The sequence below is a fragment of the Rhinopithecus roxellana genome, chromosome 17 (assembly GCF_007565055.1).
Source record: "Rhinopithecus roxellana isolate Shanxi Qingling chromosome 17, ASM756505v1, whole genome shotgun sequence".
NCBI classification, from domain to species: Eukaryota; Metazoa; Chordata; class Mammalia; order Primates; family Cercopithecidae; genus Rhinopithecus; species Rhinopithecus roxellana.
Genome location: NC_044565.1, coordinates 4,948,299 through 4,964,368, shown reverse-complemented (window position 1 = coordinate 4,964,368; position 16,070 = coordinate 4,948,299). Strand labels below are relative to the sequence as shown.

Genomic DNA, 16,070 nt, shown 5'->3' with positions numbered 1-16,070 from the left:
TAATAGAACTCATCACAGGTTACCCATTACGCCGACCCTGGCTGCAGAGGGCACAGGCCCCACTCACACCACAAGCAGACTGGTACAGTTTCAGCTGGGGGTAACTTGAAACCAGCCCTGGTGGAGTAACAACACTATGGGCACGTGCAAAAAATGCACCCCAGGCTTCCCCTCACTAGGTCTGGTTGCTAAACATTGCACCAGTGCACCACAGGTGCAGGACTCAGAGTGGTCTGGGAGAGGCCAGCCCTCCAAGGGCAGAAGGGCAGGTGGGGTCTGGGCCCTGGGTGGGAAGGCTGGCAGCAGGATGCACCCTGCCTGTGCCAGTCACTGTTCCCCCAAGAGGACTTGGGAGCCAAGCAGGGAGGCGGCCTGGCCTCCAGTCCTGCTGTATCCTCAAGCCTCAGCCCCTCACAGCTTGTGAGGACGTCAGGCAGACACGTGAGCATCCAGGGTCTCTAGTGTGAAAATAAGACATCGCATTTGCTAGTACAACAGGGTGACTGTAATCAAAAATAATTTAATTGTACATTTTTAAACAACTCCAAGAGTATAACCGGATTGTTTGTAACACGAAGGACAAATGCTTGAGCTGATGGATACCCCATTTACCTTGATGTGATTATTACGCATGCCTGTATCAAAACATCCCTTGTGGCCCATAAACATACACTTATGTATCCACAAGAATTAAAAAAAAAAAAAAAAAAAAGTCTCTAGTAGCAGGCCTGGCAGAGTTTGGGCTGATAGAGAAAATGGGGCAATTAAACCATGAGGCCTCAATTTGGGAACTAAACGATTAGGCTTCTTGATTTGGGATAGACCTGGATGAAAAGAAGTGAACGTTGTGTTTTAAGGCCGAGAACGGATGGTCAGTCCCGGGCAGCTTCAGCAAATCCCGCATTTAGGAATAAATTTCTTAACTACCGAACGGCCAGCCAAATTGACCAGACCAGACTTCTGCCTCCAGGGGTCTTCAACGCCCACCGCACGACCCCACCCCTCGGCAGGCAGTGAGGGGCGCGGGCCTCCAGCCGGAGCCAAAAGGAACAAGCAAGGGGGCGCAGTGGGTCGGGTCCGCGGAAGCCCCGCCCCGCCCACCCCCGCCCCGCCCCGCCCACCCCCGCCCCGCCCCGCCCACCCCCTCCCCGCCCCGCCCATCCCCTCCCCGCCCCGCCCATCCCCGAGCTCGCCCGGCCCCGCCCCCTACCCCGCCCCGTCACAAGGCCCCGCTGCGTCTTCCCAGCCGCAGGCGCAGGCCCAGCCGAGCGGCCGCCGAGCGGGTGCTGGTGCTGGTGCGGGCGCACCGGCCATCACCGCGCGGCCGCGCAGCGGACACCGTGCTCACCGGCCTGCGGCGCCCCGCCACCGGTGAGTCCCCGGCCAGAGCCCAGGAGCGCGTCCGACCCGCTCGCCGCGCGGCCGGCCGCCCCCGCCCCCGCCCCCACGCGGGTCCTGCGCATCCGAGCGTGGCCGCCTCGGGTCGGTCAGTTGGTCCGGTCGGGGCACGCGGCCGCTCCGGGCCAGAGGTGGCGGCGGTGGTGGGGGCGGGGAGCCGCGGCGGCCTGGAGCCGGAGGGAGGGGGCGGCGCGCTGCAGCGACTGCCGGACCCGTGACCCTGTGCGCCCCCGGCCCGCGGAGGGCCCAACCGCCCTCGGTGCCAGTGCCACGGCCACAGCCCCTACCCGCCTCGCCCCGCGCCCGCTTTGTTCCCCGCACGCTCCGTGGTCGCTTCCATCCCCCACACACCCCCGCACCCCGCTGTTCCCGGCGTACCCCACTGGCAGGCACCGGCAGCCGATCCAGGCCTGATCCCCCCACCCGGAGCCCGGGGCCGTTGGGCCCTGTTGTTGGGTTCGGGGGGGTGGGGGGGCTCCGGCCCTTGTTGGTCACAGATGGCCCGGGGATTTCCTGGGATAGAAATAGCCGCCGGCTCCGGCCCCTTAAAGCTGCTTAAGGGGCGGGATGCGGAGGGGAGGGTCTGGGCACACCCCACACGTCCCCGACCGAGACCCCAGCCCCCACGCGCTGAGCTCCCACCAGGGAGACGCCGGCAGCGGTGCAGGCCTCCGGTTGCTTGTGACAAACAACCCAAGCCCCGAATCCCGAGGCTGGCGGTTGTCCCCTCGCCCGGCCCTCCCCCACCCTAAAGGCGGCCTAGAGCCTTGGGAAGGCCCCACGGCGCCGGTCCGGTCAGGGCCCCACGCGCTTCTCCAGGCCCAGGCTCTGGGGCTCCCTACAGCCCGTGGCAAAGGTCACTGTCTTCCCTTTCTTCCCCCTGGGTTCCCAGAAGCAGGTGGAGTTGCGCAGGGCTGGGTCCCGACACTGTCGCGCAAGCCAACTGTTCCGCTCTTTCTTGTTTGCCTGCTCTAGGGGTGGACCGCCGAGCCCGAGGCCATGTCCCATGAAAAGAGTTTTTTGGTGTCTGGGGACAACTATCCTCCCCCCAACCCTGGATATCCGGGGGGGCCCCAGCCACCCATGCCCCCCTATGCTCAGCCTCCCTACCCTGGGGCCCCTTACCCGCAGCCCCCTTTCCAGCCCTCACCCTACGGTCAGCCAGGGTACCCCCATGGCCCCAGCCCCTACCCCCAAGGGGGTTACCCACAGGGCCCCTACCCCCAAGGGGCCTACCCACAGGGCCCCTACCCACAAGAGGGCTACCCACAGGGCCCCTACCCCCAAGGGGGGTACCCCCAGGGGCCATATCCCCAGAGCCCCTTTCCCCCCAACCCCTATGGACAGCCACAGGCCTTCCCAGGACAAGACCCTGACTGTGAGTCTCAGGAAGGGAGGGGTGGGGTGGCGGGGAGGGCAGGGGAGGTGCTCCTGAGTGGTGCTGACCCAGCCTGTCTGCTCCTCAGCACCCCAGCATGGAAACTACCAGGAGGAGGGTCCCCCATCCTACTATGACAACCAGGACTTCCCTGCCACCAACTGGGATGACAAGAGCATCCGACAGGCCTTCATCCGCAAGGTGGGTGGGGGCATCTCGGAGGAGGTGGGGGGTGTGGCACCCAGCGGATGGCGCTGAGCGGCTCCTTTCCCAGGTGTTCCTGGTGCTGACCCTGCAGCTGTCGGTGACCTTGTCCACGGTGTCTGTGTTCACTTTTGTTGGGGAAGTGAAGAGCTTTGTCCGGGAGAACGTCTGGACCTACTATGTCTCCTATGCTGTCTTCTTCATCTCCCTCATCGTCCTCAGCTGTTGTGGGGACTTCCGGCGAAAGCACCCCTGGAACCTTGTTGCACTGGTAACCCCCAAACCTGAGCCTCTGGGCCCGTGTCTGGTCATGCAGTCCCACATGCCCACTCTTCCGGGCCTGGTCACCCTGGTTCTCTTTGTGCTCATGAGACAGGGGCGGGCAGGGGTGGCACACACACAAGGCCAGCCTGTGTCTCCCACCCACAGTCAGTCCTGACCGCCAGCCTGTCGTACATGGTGGGGATGATCGCCAGCTTCTACAACACCGAGGCAGTCATCATGGCCGTGGGCATCACCACAGCCGTCTGCTTCACGGTCGTCATCTTCTCCATGCAGGTGAGGGGCCTCCCATGGCTGGGCTGTGGCCGCAGGGGCCGAGCGGCTTTCCCAGGCCCAGCCCCATGGCCCGTTCCTCCCCCGCCTGCAGACCCGCTACGACTTCACCTCGTGCATGGGCGTGCTCCTGGTGAGCATGGTGGTGCTGTTCATCTTCGCCATCCTCTGCATCTTCATCCGGAACCGCATCCTGGAGATTGTGTACGCCTCACTGGGCGCTCTGCTCTTCACCTGCGTGAGTGAGGGGCGGCCTTGGCCGGGGGCGGGATGCTGGGCGGGCAGGTTTGTCCCTCAACACCACTGTGCTGTCACCTCCAGTTCCTGGCAGTGGACACCCAGCTGCTGCTGGGGAACAAGCAGCTGTCCCTGAGCCCGGAAGAGTACGTGTTTGCCGCGCTGAACCTGTATACAGACATCATCAACATCTTCCTGTATATCCTCACCATCATTGGCCGCGCCAAGGAGTAGCCCAGCTCCAGCTCTCTGTGCCCACTCAGGTGGCATGGCTGGCCTGGACCCTGCCCCTGGCACGGGAGTGCCAGCTGTCCTTCCCCTCTCTCTTGTCCCCAGGCACAGCCTGGGGCAGAGGACGCCCCTCTCCAACCCTCCCATATGTACACTGCAGATACTTCCGTTTGGACCCGCTGTGGCCACAGCATGGCCCCTTTAGTCCTCCCGCCCCACCAAGGGGCAACAAGGCCACGTTTCTGTGCCACCTCCTGTCTACTCATTGTTGCATGAGCCCTGTCTGCCAGCCCACCCCAGGGACTGGGGGCAGCACCAGGTCCCGGGGAGAGGGATTGAGCCAAGAGGTGAGGGTGCACGTCTTCCCTCCTGTCCCAGCTCCCCAGCCTGGCGTAGAGCACCCCTCCCCCTCCCCCTGGAGTGCTGCCCTCTGGGGACATGCGGAGTGGGGTCTTATCCCTGTGCTGAGCCCTGAGGGCAGAGAGGACGGCATGTTTCAGGGGAGGGGGAAGCCTTCCTCTCAATCTGCTGTCAGTGAAATTCCAATAAATGGGATTTGCTCTCTGCCTTCCCGGGTCACTCTTCTCCCTGCCACTTTCAACATGAAGTTGGGTGGGGGCCTCCAGGCCTTCCCTGCGGATGGGGACACAGGACCAGAAATGAAAGTGGAGGTTAACACAGTGCCAAGCCTCTGCCCACACGCAGCTACATCATAAGGTGTGTGTTGAGTTCCCAACTGATGGACAGAGACCCTGGGGTGCTCAGAGTGAGCTAAGCCTGTGCTGGGGTACCCCAATGGTGAGTGGTCTAGCTGTGTCTACCAGGTGCTCCCTGGAGATGGCACGGTGTAGCCTTCTCACTCTTCTGTCACCTGGGCCAGCGGCACAGGTCACTGGCCTGTCCCAGGGCAGCCTGCCATGCTCCTTGGGTGCTCCCTGGGCTTCCCCAGCTCTGTGCAGTCCATCTCTGTGGGCACCCTGACATTCTGCCCAGGCCTGCCTCACACAGAGGTCCCTGCCTCTCTCTAGCCTCCCCACAAGAAACACAGGCTGGAGGTCCCGTCCAAGAGCTGGACAGAGACTGAGGGCTCAGCCATTTGGGCCCGTTGGCTTCCCCAGGCCTGGTCTTTTGGAGCCCTCAGCCCCAGCCTGTACTGCGTTTCCTGCCCTGTGACGCCTGCTACTCCTGCAGGGGATCCCTCCACTGCCTGGGACCTGGCTGTGTCTGAGCCCTGCTGAGCTCTCACGCCCCACGGCTCCGGGCCAAGAGGCAACCTTGGACTTGGACATTCCCACTGCAGCCTCGAGGCTCTCCATGCAGTGTGGCCTGAGAATCTCTCAAGGCCCCTCCCCACCACCCAGTCAGTCCCCTTAGCACCTCCGTGTATGAAGCCAGCGCCACCCTGATATCCGCGGCCACCACAGCTGTGGGCTGCCCAGGGCCTAGCTCATCCTTCCTGAAACCTCCTGCTCCCTTATCTCCAAGCCAGAGCAGGGCTGCCCCGCTTCCCTTGCCCTCCCAACTTCCCCTGCCTCACCTGGCCTCCTTCCATGCCCCACCCTCCACCAGGACCCTAGCGGTGTGTTTCTGAAACATCTATCAGGTCCATTGCACTACCCGCCTGCCTAAAACCCTCAGTGGTGCCCTCAGGATGAAGTCCACGCTCCTTAGCCTGGTACATGGCCCCTGCCATCTGTCCACTGGTGGCTCCAGCTGCCCTCCTGCTGTCCCCTTGCCTCTCAGCCCAGGGCCCTGACCCTGCACAACCTGAGTCATGAGTGTGCTCCCTGCTGCAGCCCCCTACAGCGTGGGGACACACACTGCCTTCCCAGCCACCAGAGCACTTCCTGGAGTCCACATTGTCCTCTGCAGCGGCTAATCACGTGCTGAACAGCAAGTGGGCCACACGGCTCCACCTTCCCCCACTTCCCCTTCCGGCCATTTCCTGAGCAGGTACAGTTCCTCCTCTAGGTGCCCTCCTGTGCTCCAGCATGCTGAGGAGGAGAAAGAACCTGCCTAGCTCTATATCCCAGACCCCTCAAGATTTTATACGAAAGAGTAGAATAAAGTGTTTATGTGGCTAACAAGAACGTCAGTGCAGGGGCAGGGGGTGGTCTCAGGAATAACTGCCAAGTGAAATGTGCCAGGACAGTGTTTTCTTGAGGAGTTCGAGACAGACACAAACTCTGGGCTGAGAGGGAGAGGCTTTAGTAAGGGTCCCTGGGGATGGCAAGGTCCAGAGGTGTGGGGCAGGGCCAGGGGGCCGGAGGATCTACAGCAAAGACCCGCATCGCCAGAGAGAAGGCCAGGGCTGAACACAGGAGGGCTTGGGCCTATCCTGCAGGTGTAGCACACTCAGGCAGGGGCCACAGCTGGGTTTGTGTTTAGGAAGATGAGTCTGGCAAGAGACTGTACAGGGGAAGCCATGGGGGCTGTGAACAGGTGAAGTGGGCCACAAAGAAGCCGCTGAGACATGACAGAGAGGAGCTGGGAGCACAGATGCCTCCAGAAGCATCGGGAGGCACCAATTAAGCCAGGCTGGGCACAGCTGAAGGCCATTAGGATGTGTCTGGCAACTGAGAGGTCTGCTATCTGCTGTGTCCCAGCCATGGAGTGAAATGAGGAGTCCAAGTACCTGGTGATGTGGCCGGGCAGATGAATCGGCACGGGGTGCTCACATGGAGTCATGAGGCTGAACGCACCTGTAGCAACTGTGAGGCCACCACACTGATTCTTCAGGTAGAAAGGAGACCAGTTGCTGACATCTGGGAGCTGATCTGGTCCTATCTTCTAGGCCTCAGTGTTGCTGGGAGCGGCCTGGCGTTCACAGATAGAGGCCTTGGTGTTGCTAGGAGCGGCCTGGCACTCACAGATAGAGCCCTCAGTGTCTCCTGGTTAAAATTTCATAGAACGTCAACATCAGACTACTCTGTGACCATGATGAATCCATACAAAAGCAAGACCCCTCTGTAATCACATCTGAACACAGACAAAACATGGGCACTGTCCAAGCTGTAAAAAGGGCAAGCAGTGCCCTGTCCCGGACGGTCTGAGTGGCTGCTGCCTCTTCATGGCTGACAGCTCTGGCCTGGCTCTAGTCTGTCCTCCCTCCAAATACGATGCATTGAGACTCCCAATTGCAGAATGATGCCTGCTTTCTGACAGCACCAATCCAGAGCAAAGTCCCGCTTCCCTAAACCCTCCCCCAGATTCCTCAAGCAGAATCCTGAAAGAAGTCCTGTCCAGCACCCTCTTAACACGACGCCCCAGGGTGTGGATGCTCCCCCACGATGAGCAGCCACGGGCTTGTTCAAGCATGGGCCTGTCCCGGGGGGTTCACAAGGAACGCTGACACAGGTCACTGACTATATGAAGGCCCAAAAGAGACCTAGATAAAAGAATTCATTTTTCAATCAAAAAACAGTTATGTACATAAGCAAATATTAAACCCACACTTGATTTCAAGATTAAACAACACAGATATCTATGGAACAAAATGTCCAAGTCCCCACCCCATTCCCCACCTTGCAAAGCAGCGCCGCCAGTCCACGGTGCCAGCTGAAACCCTGACAGACAGTGGGAGCCAGCTCCGGACCCCAGCTCAGGTGAAAACGGCACGGGAACCCCATTCCACTGCCTCTGGCTAACCAGGGCCACTGTTTGGCACCTCTGGATTGGAAGCACCTTCAGAACAGGGACTGTGCTCTGTGAGTTTTAACATCCAGCCTAGCACCTAGTCCAGGGCCTGGCACACCGCAGGCGTCGAACGTGAAAGGAAGGAATGACCTTTTCATAGCACGAATGCTCACTGCCCTCACCAGGCCCAGAGGACGCCGTTCTCTGCTGGACCTTGGCGCAGCGTCAGCATCTGAGGAGTGCAGAGAGCAACATTAAAGCCCAGGGAATGCAGGAGGCACATTTGGGGAAGCAGGTAGAAGAAGGAGAGGACGCATGGGAGAGTCGCAGGGGCTGAGGAGGCCAGTTAAGGCTGTAAGTAAAAAGCTCAAAAGTCTGAACTGTATTTTGTAGGCAGTGATCATCCTTGAGATGGTTTAAGTAGACGCAGGAAGATCAGTGAGGACTATGGTGATGGTGCAGGCAGGGAGACCCGGACTTAGGGGCAGTGGGAGTGGGGAGGGGAAGGACTCCTGGGGGACCTGGTCCCAGCCCTGTAGGCTCTCAAGGTGGCCCCTCCTCCGCCAGGGCCCAGATGTTGCTTACCAGGAAGCAGGATGGCTTGGCTCATGCTGGCACCAAGACACCGTACGAATGTCTCCCAAATGTCTGCTTTGTCTAAGGCTTGTAGGACACACTGGAGACTTTTCAGAATGCCCAAAATGCAAATACCACCCCCAACTTCTCAACTCCCATCTCTTCACTGGTGGAGAGTACCTCTTCTCTCTGCGGGCCCTCTGCCCTCTGGACCCACTTCACTCTGTCATCCACATCTCCGGCCCTTTCACTGCAATTTCCAAACCCGAGGCTCTCGTGCAACTCCTGCCTCCCACTCTGGCCAGCTTTTCACTGGTATCCACAGCTTCCTGGGAGGACTCGAGTACCAAGTTCAAAATCTTCCTCTCTACCCCAACTGCTATCATGACCCTTGACCATTGCTGGTTCTATCTTCTGAACACCTCTCAACTTTATGCCCTTCTCTGAAGGCCATGATCACCTCTATAGCAGCCCTTAATCTGTCCTCAGCACCACAAAGGGATCTTTCTGATGAACAATCATATTATGCCATTGCCCTGTTTAAACTCCTTCACTTCTCTGAAGTTCTCTTCGGAGAACTTCCAGCCAAGATGGTGGACTGAACTGAGTCCCAGGAGTTGGGACCTGAGATCCCAACTCCCACTCTTTTTTTTCCCAGCAGTAACTGAAGCAACCAACTCCCACTCTTAACACATAAAATTTGCTACACAAAATTCCTCTTTTTTTTCGTTTTTTTTGAGATAGGGTCTTACTCTGTCACCCAGACCGGGACACAGATCATGGGCCACTGCACCTCAACCTCCCAGACTCAAGCAGTCTTCCTACCTCAGTCCCCCAAGTAGCTGGGACTATATGTGCCCACCACCATGCCTGGCTAATTTTATTTTTATTTTTGTAGAAACAGGGTCTCACGGCCGGGCGCGGTGGCTCAAGCCTGTAATCCCAGCACTTTGGGAGGCCGAGGCGGGCGGATCACAAGGTCAGGAGGTCGAGACCATCCTGGCTAACACAGTGAAACCCCGTCTCCACTTAAAAAATACAAAAAATTAGCCGGGTGAGATGGCGGGCGCCTGTAGTCCCAGCTACTCGGGAGGCTGAGGCAGGAGAATGGCGTGGACCCGGGAGGCGGAGCTTGCAGTGAGCTGAGATCCGGCCACTGCACTCCAGCCTGGGCGACAGAGCGAGACTCCGTCTCAAAAAAAAAAAAAAAAGAAACAGGGTCTCACTATATTGCCCAGGCTGCTCTCAAACTGCTGGGTTCAAGCGATCCTCCCAACTTGGCCTCCCAAAGTGCCGGGATTACAGACATGAGCCACCACACCCAGCCAAGACAAAATATTCTAAAACACTTTAAGTATACGTAGCTGAGCAGGAATGTAATAAGCAGATGTAAAGAGAGAGCCCTCGACTGTGAGGAAAGAGTTGCAGCTGTGTGATTCACAGCTGTTGTACTCAGGAGACAGGGATTCTCATTCAGGACCCACCCAGCGAAGGGTCACAGGCGAGACCCCAGGCTCTCAGGTAGAAACCTAGAGGCCTTGGCCCAGGTCACATGTGAACCAGACAGAGCTTTAGCAAAACCACAACCCAGACTCCGCTCAGCTCTGCCTCTAATGGTCGAAGGTAGTCAGACAAGGCAAATGCTTTCTGGAAAAAGATATTATCCACGACCTCTGCAATTTTTTATAGATAACACCTGTCATTCAGTCAAAAATTACTAGGCATTTCAAAAAAAAAGACCCTATGACTGAAAACCAATAGGAAAAATAAGACAACAGAAACAGACCTAGAGGTGACTCAGAGATTAAAGATAGCAAATAAGGACTTTAAATAAACATGGTGGATAAGAAAAATACACATGGAATTGGAGAAAAGTGGAAGAAAATGTGGAGAATTTCCCTAGACAATTGGATTTTATAAAAAGAATCAAGGGCTGGGTGTGGTAACTCATGCCCGTAATCCCCACACTTTGGGAGGCATAGGCAGGAGGATCGCTTGAGCCCAGGAGTTTGAGACCAGCTTGGGCAACATGGCAAAACCCCATTTCTACAAAATATACAAAAATTCCCATCCTGGCTAACCCAGTGAAATCCCGTCTCTACTAAAAAAATACAAAAAACTAGCTGGGCGGGGTGGCGGGCGCCTGTAGTCCCAGCTACTCGGGAGGCTGAGGCAGGAGAATGGCGTAAACCTGGGAGGTGGAGCTTGCAGTGAGCTGAGATCGCGCCACTGCAATCCAGCCCAGGCGACAGAGCGAGACTCCGTCTCAAAAAAACAAAAACAAACAAAAATTAGCCAGGCATGGTTGTGTGTGTCTGTAGTCCCAGCTACTCAGGAGGCTAAGGTGGGAGGATCACCTGAGCTAGGGAGTTTGAGGCTGCAGTGAGTCATGGTCACACCTCTGTACTCTAGCCTGGGTGACAGAGTGAGACCCTGTTTAAAAAAAAAAAGAATCGGCCGGGCGCGGTGGCTCAAGCCTGTAATCCCAGCACTTTGGGAGGCCGAGACGGACGGATCACGAGATCAGGAGATCGAGACCATCCTGGCTAACACGGTGAAACCCCGTCTCTACTCAAAAAAAATACAAAAAACTAGCCGGGCGTGGTGGGCGCCTGTAGTCCCAGCTACTCAGGAGGCTGAGGCAGGAGAATGGCGTAAACCCGGGAGGCGGAGCTTGTAGTGAGCTGAGATCCGGCCACTGCACTCCAGCCCGGGCGACAGAGCAAGACTCTGTCTCAAAAAAAAAAAAAAAAAAAAAAAAAAGAATCAAATCGAGCTTTTCTTTAATTATTTTCTTTTCCTTCCTTCCTTCCCTCCTTCCTTCCTTCCTTCCTTCCTTCCTTCCTTCCTTCCTTCCTTCCTTCCTTCCTTCCTGCCTTCCTTCCTTCCTTCCCTCCCTCCCTCCCTCCCTCCCTCCTTCTTTTCTTGTCCTGTCTCTTCTCTTCTCTTCTCTTCTCTTCTCTTCTCTTCTCTTCTCTTCTCTTCTCTTCTCTTCTCTTCTCTTCTCTTCTGTTTCTCACTGCAGCCTCAACCTCTTGGACTCAAGATCCTTCCGCCTCAACCTCCCAAGTAGCTAGGACCACAGGCGATCACTACCACACCTGGCTAATTTTTTTCTTCTTTTTGAGATGGGGTCTCACTCTTTCGCCCAGGCTGGAGTGCAGTAGCACAATCTCGGCTCACTGCAACCTCTGCTTCCCAGGCACAAGTGGATCCTCCCACCTCAGCTTCCCAAGTACCTGGAACCACAGGCTTGCACCACCACCCCTGGCTAATTTTTTATATTTTTTGTAAAGATGGGGTTTCACCATGTTGCCCAGGCTGGTGTTGAACTGCTCAGCCTCCCAAAGTGTTGGGATTACAAGTGTGAGCCACCACGCTCAGCCTAATTTTTTATTTTTATTTTTTGTGGAGACGGGGGTCTCACTCTGTTGCCCATGTTGGTCTCGAAGTCCTGGCCTCAAGCAATCCTCTTGCCTCAACCTCTTGAAGTGATGAGATTACCACATCCAGACTCAAATTGAGCTTCTTTTTTAAAATTTTTATTTTGTATAGAGATGAGGTCTCCCAAAGTGCTGGGATTATGGGCGTGAGTCACTGCACCGGCTTACATTGAGCTGCTTTGATAGAAAAACACAGTTAACTGAAACCAAAATTCAAGAGACAGGTTTAAGCAAATTAGACAAGTCAGAAGTGAACTATTGGTGAACTGGAAGACAGGTTGATAGAAAATATCCTAAAACTCACGAAGAGAATAAAGAGAATGGATAGAGAACACAGCATAAGAGAATGTGGGGAGTAGGGTCACAAATACCCATAATTAGAGTCCCAAAAGGAGTAGAAAGAATGGGGAAGAAGTAATGTCTGAATACATAACGCTTGAAATGGTTCTAAAACGGTAAGACATCAACCCATAACCTACCAAGACTTACGTAAAAAGAAGGTGATGCTCATCTCATAAAACTCACCAACTCATTTTACGAGCCCAGCATTGTGAGGTAAATGGTACCCCCAACAAATTAATATGCTGAAGTCCTAATCCCCAGTACCTCAGAATGTGACCTCATTTGGAAATAATGTTGTTGAAGATGTAATTGGTTAAGATGAAGTCGACTGCAATGGGATGGCTCCCTAATCCAACATAACTGATGCCCTTATAAAATGGGGAAATTTGACCACAGACACACACACACAGGGAAAATGCCATGTGGAGACTGGGATGTGTTGCCACAAGGCAAGGAACTACCAGAAGCAAGGAGAGAGGACTGGAAGAGATCCTTACCTAGCACCTTCTGAGGGAGCAAGGCCCTACAGACACCTTGATCTTAGACTTCTAGCCTCCAGAACTCTGAAGAACAAATATTGCTGTTTAAGCTATTCTGTTTATAGACTTTACCAATGCTAATAAACTAATACACCTAGAACCTGGGAGGCAGAGCTTGCAGTGAGCTGAGATCACGCCACTGCACTCCAGCCTGGGCGACAGAGCTAGACTCCAACTCAAAAAAAAAAAAAAAGCAATAAACTAATACACCTAGTGTAACACTGATACACGGATAGCAAATTCTGACAAGCTCATTAAAAGGAAGGAAAATGACAAGCCAATATCTCCATAAACATATATGTAAAAATCCCAAGCAAAATATTAGCCAATCAGCCGGGCATGGTGGCCACACCTGTAATCCCAGGTGATTGTAATACCAGACCAAGACAGGATCGCTTGAGCCCAGGGGTTTGAGACCAGCCTGTGCAATGTGGTGAGACCTCATCTCTACAAAAAATACTTTCAAAAATCAAAAAGATAAGTCAGCCCAGCCAAGTGCAGTGGCTCACCCTATAATCCCAGCACTTTGGGAGGCGGAGGTGGGCGGATCACTTGAGGTCAGGAGTTCGAGACCAGAGTGACCAACACGGTGAAACCCCGTTTCTACTAAAAATACAAAAAATAGCCGGATGTGGTGGCTTGCACCTGTAGTCCCAGATACTCGGGAGGCTGAAGCAGGAGAGTCACTTGAACCCGAGAGGCATAGGTTGCAGGGAGCCAACACACCCAGTCAAGATCTCTTATATGCTGCAGGTGAAATGTAAATTGATTAGGGAAAATTCTTTGGCAATATCAACTAAAGCTGAATATATACATAGTTTATGACCCAGCAATTTTACTTTGAGGTATATATCCCCCACCAAAATCCAAACAGGTGTTAACAAAAGATCTGTGTAAAAACGTTCATAGCTAGGCTGGACGTGGTGGTTCACGCCCGTAATCTCAGCACTTTGGGAGGCCGAGGCAGGCAGGTAACCTGAGGTCAGGAGTTTGAGACCAGCCTGACCAACATGGAGAAACCCCATCTCTACTAAAAATACAAAAAAAATCAGCCAGGAGTGGTGGTGCATGCCTGTAACCCCAGCTACTCAGGAGGCTGAGGTAGGAGAATCACTTGAACCCAGGAGGCAGAGGTTGCAGTGAGCCAAGATCGTGCCATTGCACTCCAGCCTGGGCGACAAGAGCGAAACTCCATCCGAAAACAATAACAACAACAAAAACAAAACACAACAAAACAAAAGTTCATAGCTGCACTATTTGTAACAGGCAAAAACTGGAAACAATCCAAAAATCTTTCAGCCGTGGAGTGGAGAAATGACTCGTGTAGGTAATCCTCTAAAGCAAGAATGTGGCAAATTCATAGACCGACATTTGTGATTTGTGCACTTTTCTATATATGTGCCAATAAAAACTTTGCAAAAGAACAATAACCTCATTGTGTATGTGGGGGAAAGAGGGAAAATCCCGGAAAGAAATGGCAAGTTACAAAGGAAGGTGGATTAGACTGACAGACTCATGAACAACAATAAATGCTGGACTGAGCACAGTGGATCATGCTGGGAATCCCAGCACTTTGAGAGGCTGAGGCTTAGGGATTGCTTGAGCTCAGGAGTTCAAGACCAGCCTGGGCAACATGGTGAGACCCTGATCTCTACAAAAAAAAAAAAAAAAAAAAAAATTATCCGGGAGTGGTGGCACAAGCCTGTGGTCCCAGTTACTCAGGAGGCCGAGGTGGGAGGATTGCTTGAGCCTGGGAAGTCGAGGCTGGGGTGAGCAGTGATTGCACCACTGCACACCAGCCTAAGTGACAGCGGGAGACCCTGTCTAAAACAAAACAAAACAAAACAAAAACAATAAATGCTGAGAGGCAATGGAATAATATCTTCAAAATGCAGAGGGGTTGGGCTGGGGGCAGAGAATAATTTTCAATCCAGAACTCTATTGAAACTACTCAGCAAACTACTATTTAAGAAGAATGAAATAAAAGCATTTTAAGATAACCAAAGCCTAAAAGAATCTACCACCCATAGGTTTTTTAAATTTTAAAAAGTATGACAATTTACCATTCACAGAACCTTAATTTCTAGTTTTTATTTTTTAGATAGTCTCACTCTATTGCCCAGGCTGGAGTGCAAAGGTATGGTCATGGCTCATGCAGCCTGGACCTCTGGAATCCAGTGACAATCCTACCTCAGAGACCCTCAGCCTCTCAAGTACCTGGGATTACAGGCATGAGCCACAGGGCCCGGCCGAACCTTAGTTTTTAAAATATAAATTTAATTCAAAATACAGGCTGGGCATGGTGGCTCACACCTGTAATCCCAGCACTTTGGGAGGCTGAGGGAGGCGGATCACTTGAAGTTGGGAGTTCAAGACCAGCCTGGCCAACATGGTGAAACCCCACCTCTACTAAAAATACAAAACTAGCCAGATGTGGTGGCACACGCCTGTAATCACAGCTACTCAGGAGGCTGAGGCAGGAGAATGGCTTCAACCCAGGAGGTAGAGGTAGCAGTGAGCTGAGGTCACACCATTGTACACCAGCCTGGGCAACAAGAACAAAACTCCATCTCGAGAAGAGAAGAGAAGAGAAGAAAAGAAAAGTCTGGGCACAGTGGCTCGTGCCTGTAATTCCAACACTTTGTCAGGAGGATTGCTTGAGCCTAGGAGTTGGAGACCAGCCTGGACAACATAGCAAGATCCCATCTCTCAATATATATACACAATTGTGTGTGTGTATGTGTTTGTCGATTCTCAGTGTTGATTTTGTTAGGGATAATAATGTCTTCGTTATGTTAAATATCAAAGTTCTTACTCTTGGAGATACATACTGAAATACTCATAAAACAATAAAGTTTCTTGGATTTGCTTTAAAATACTCTAGGGAAAAAAAGGCAAGAGGGAGATAAATGAAGCAAGATTGACAAAATGCTGATAATTGTACAAGCTGGGTGATGAATACATGTGGGTCCATCAGGCTATTTTCTCTACTTTTCAATAGGTTTGAAATTTTCCATAATAAAAAGTTTTAAATAGAGGCATCTTAATTTTAAAAGCAAATATCATACCAGTTGATCTTTATTCAAAGTAAGTCCAATAAAAATCACAATAGGCCAGGCACAGTGGTATATGCCTGCAGTATCAGTCACTCAGCAAGCTGAGGTAGGAGGATTGCTTCAGCCCAGGAGTTTGAGAAAAGCCTGGGCAACATAGTGAGACCCTATCTCCAAAAAAGAAAAAGATCCCAACAGAATTTAATAAGCTGATTCTAAAATTGACACAGAAGAGTAAAAGAACAGGAATACACAAATACTCAGGACACTTCTTCTGAAGAAGACTCTAGATGAGGACTAGCCCTGATATCAGGACATATTATAAAAAATAACAATTAAAACAGTGTGGTATTAATGCAAGAATAGACCAAAAAACAAAAAAAAGGAATGTAACAGAAAAGCTGACAACAGAACCACACCCATTTTAAAGATGAAACTGGGTAACTACTTCAAAATAAAAACCCACCATTGTTGGATG

At 53.2% G+C, this 16,070-nt stretch overlaps 1 protein-coding gene across 1 annotated transcript; it reads left to right on the top strand.

The window, feature by feature from the left end:
- The first annotated feature begins 1,218 nt into the window (after positions 1-1,218).
- Positions 1,219-4,571, top strand: GRINA (glutamate ionotropic receptor NMDA type subunit associated protein 1). The gene is made up of 7 exons (XM_030920936.1): positions 1,219-1,371; positions 2,374-2,776; positions 2,865-2,977; positions 3,051-3,251; positions 3,410-3,538; positions 3,630-3,773; positions 3,857-4,571. Exons 2-7 carry the CDS (start codon positions 2,398-2,400, stop codon positions 4,004-4,006), a joined length of 1,116 nt encoding a protein of 371 aa, XP_030776796.1. The 5' UTR covers positions 1,219-1,371; positions 2,374-2,397; the 3' UTR covers positions 4,007-4,571.
- The last annotated feature ends 11,499 nt before the right edge of the window (positions 4,572-16,070 follow it).

What these genes read in the sequence shown, in the direction of transcription:
- GRINA (XM_030920936.1), top strand. Translation starts at nt 2,398, where the DNA reads ATGTCCCATGAAAAGAGTTTTTTGGTGTCTGGGGACAACTATCCTCCC. An exon ending in CCCAGGACAAGACCCTGACT is followed by an intron (nt 2,777 to 2,864) that starts GTGAGTCTCAGG and finishes TCTGCTCCTCAG; the next exon opens with CACCCCAGCATGGAAACTAC. An exon ending in GACAGGCCTTCATCCGCAAG is followed by an intron (nt 2,978 to 3,050) that starts GTGGGTGGGGGC and finishes CTCCTTTCCCAG; the next exon opens with GTGTTCCTGGTGCTGACCCT.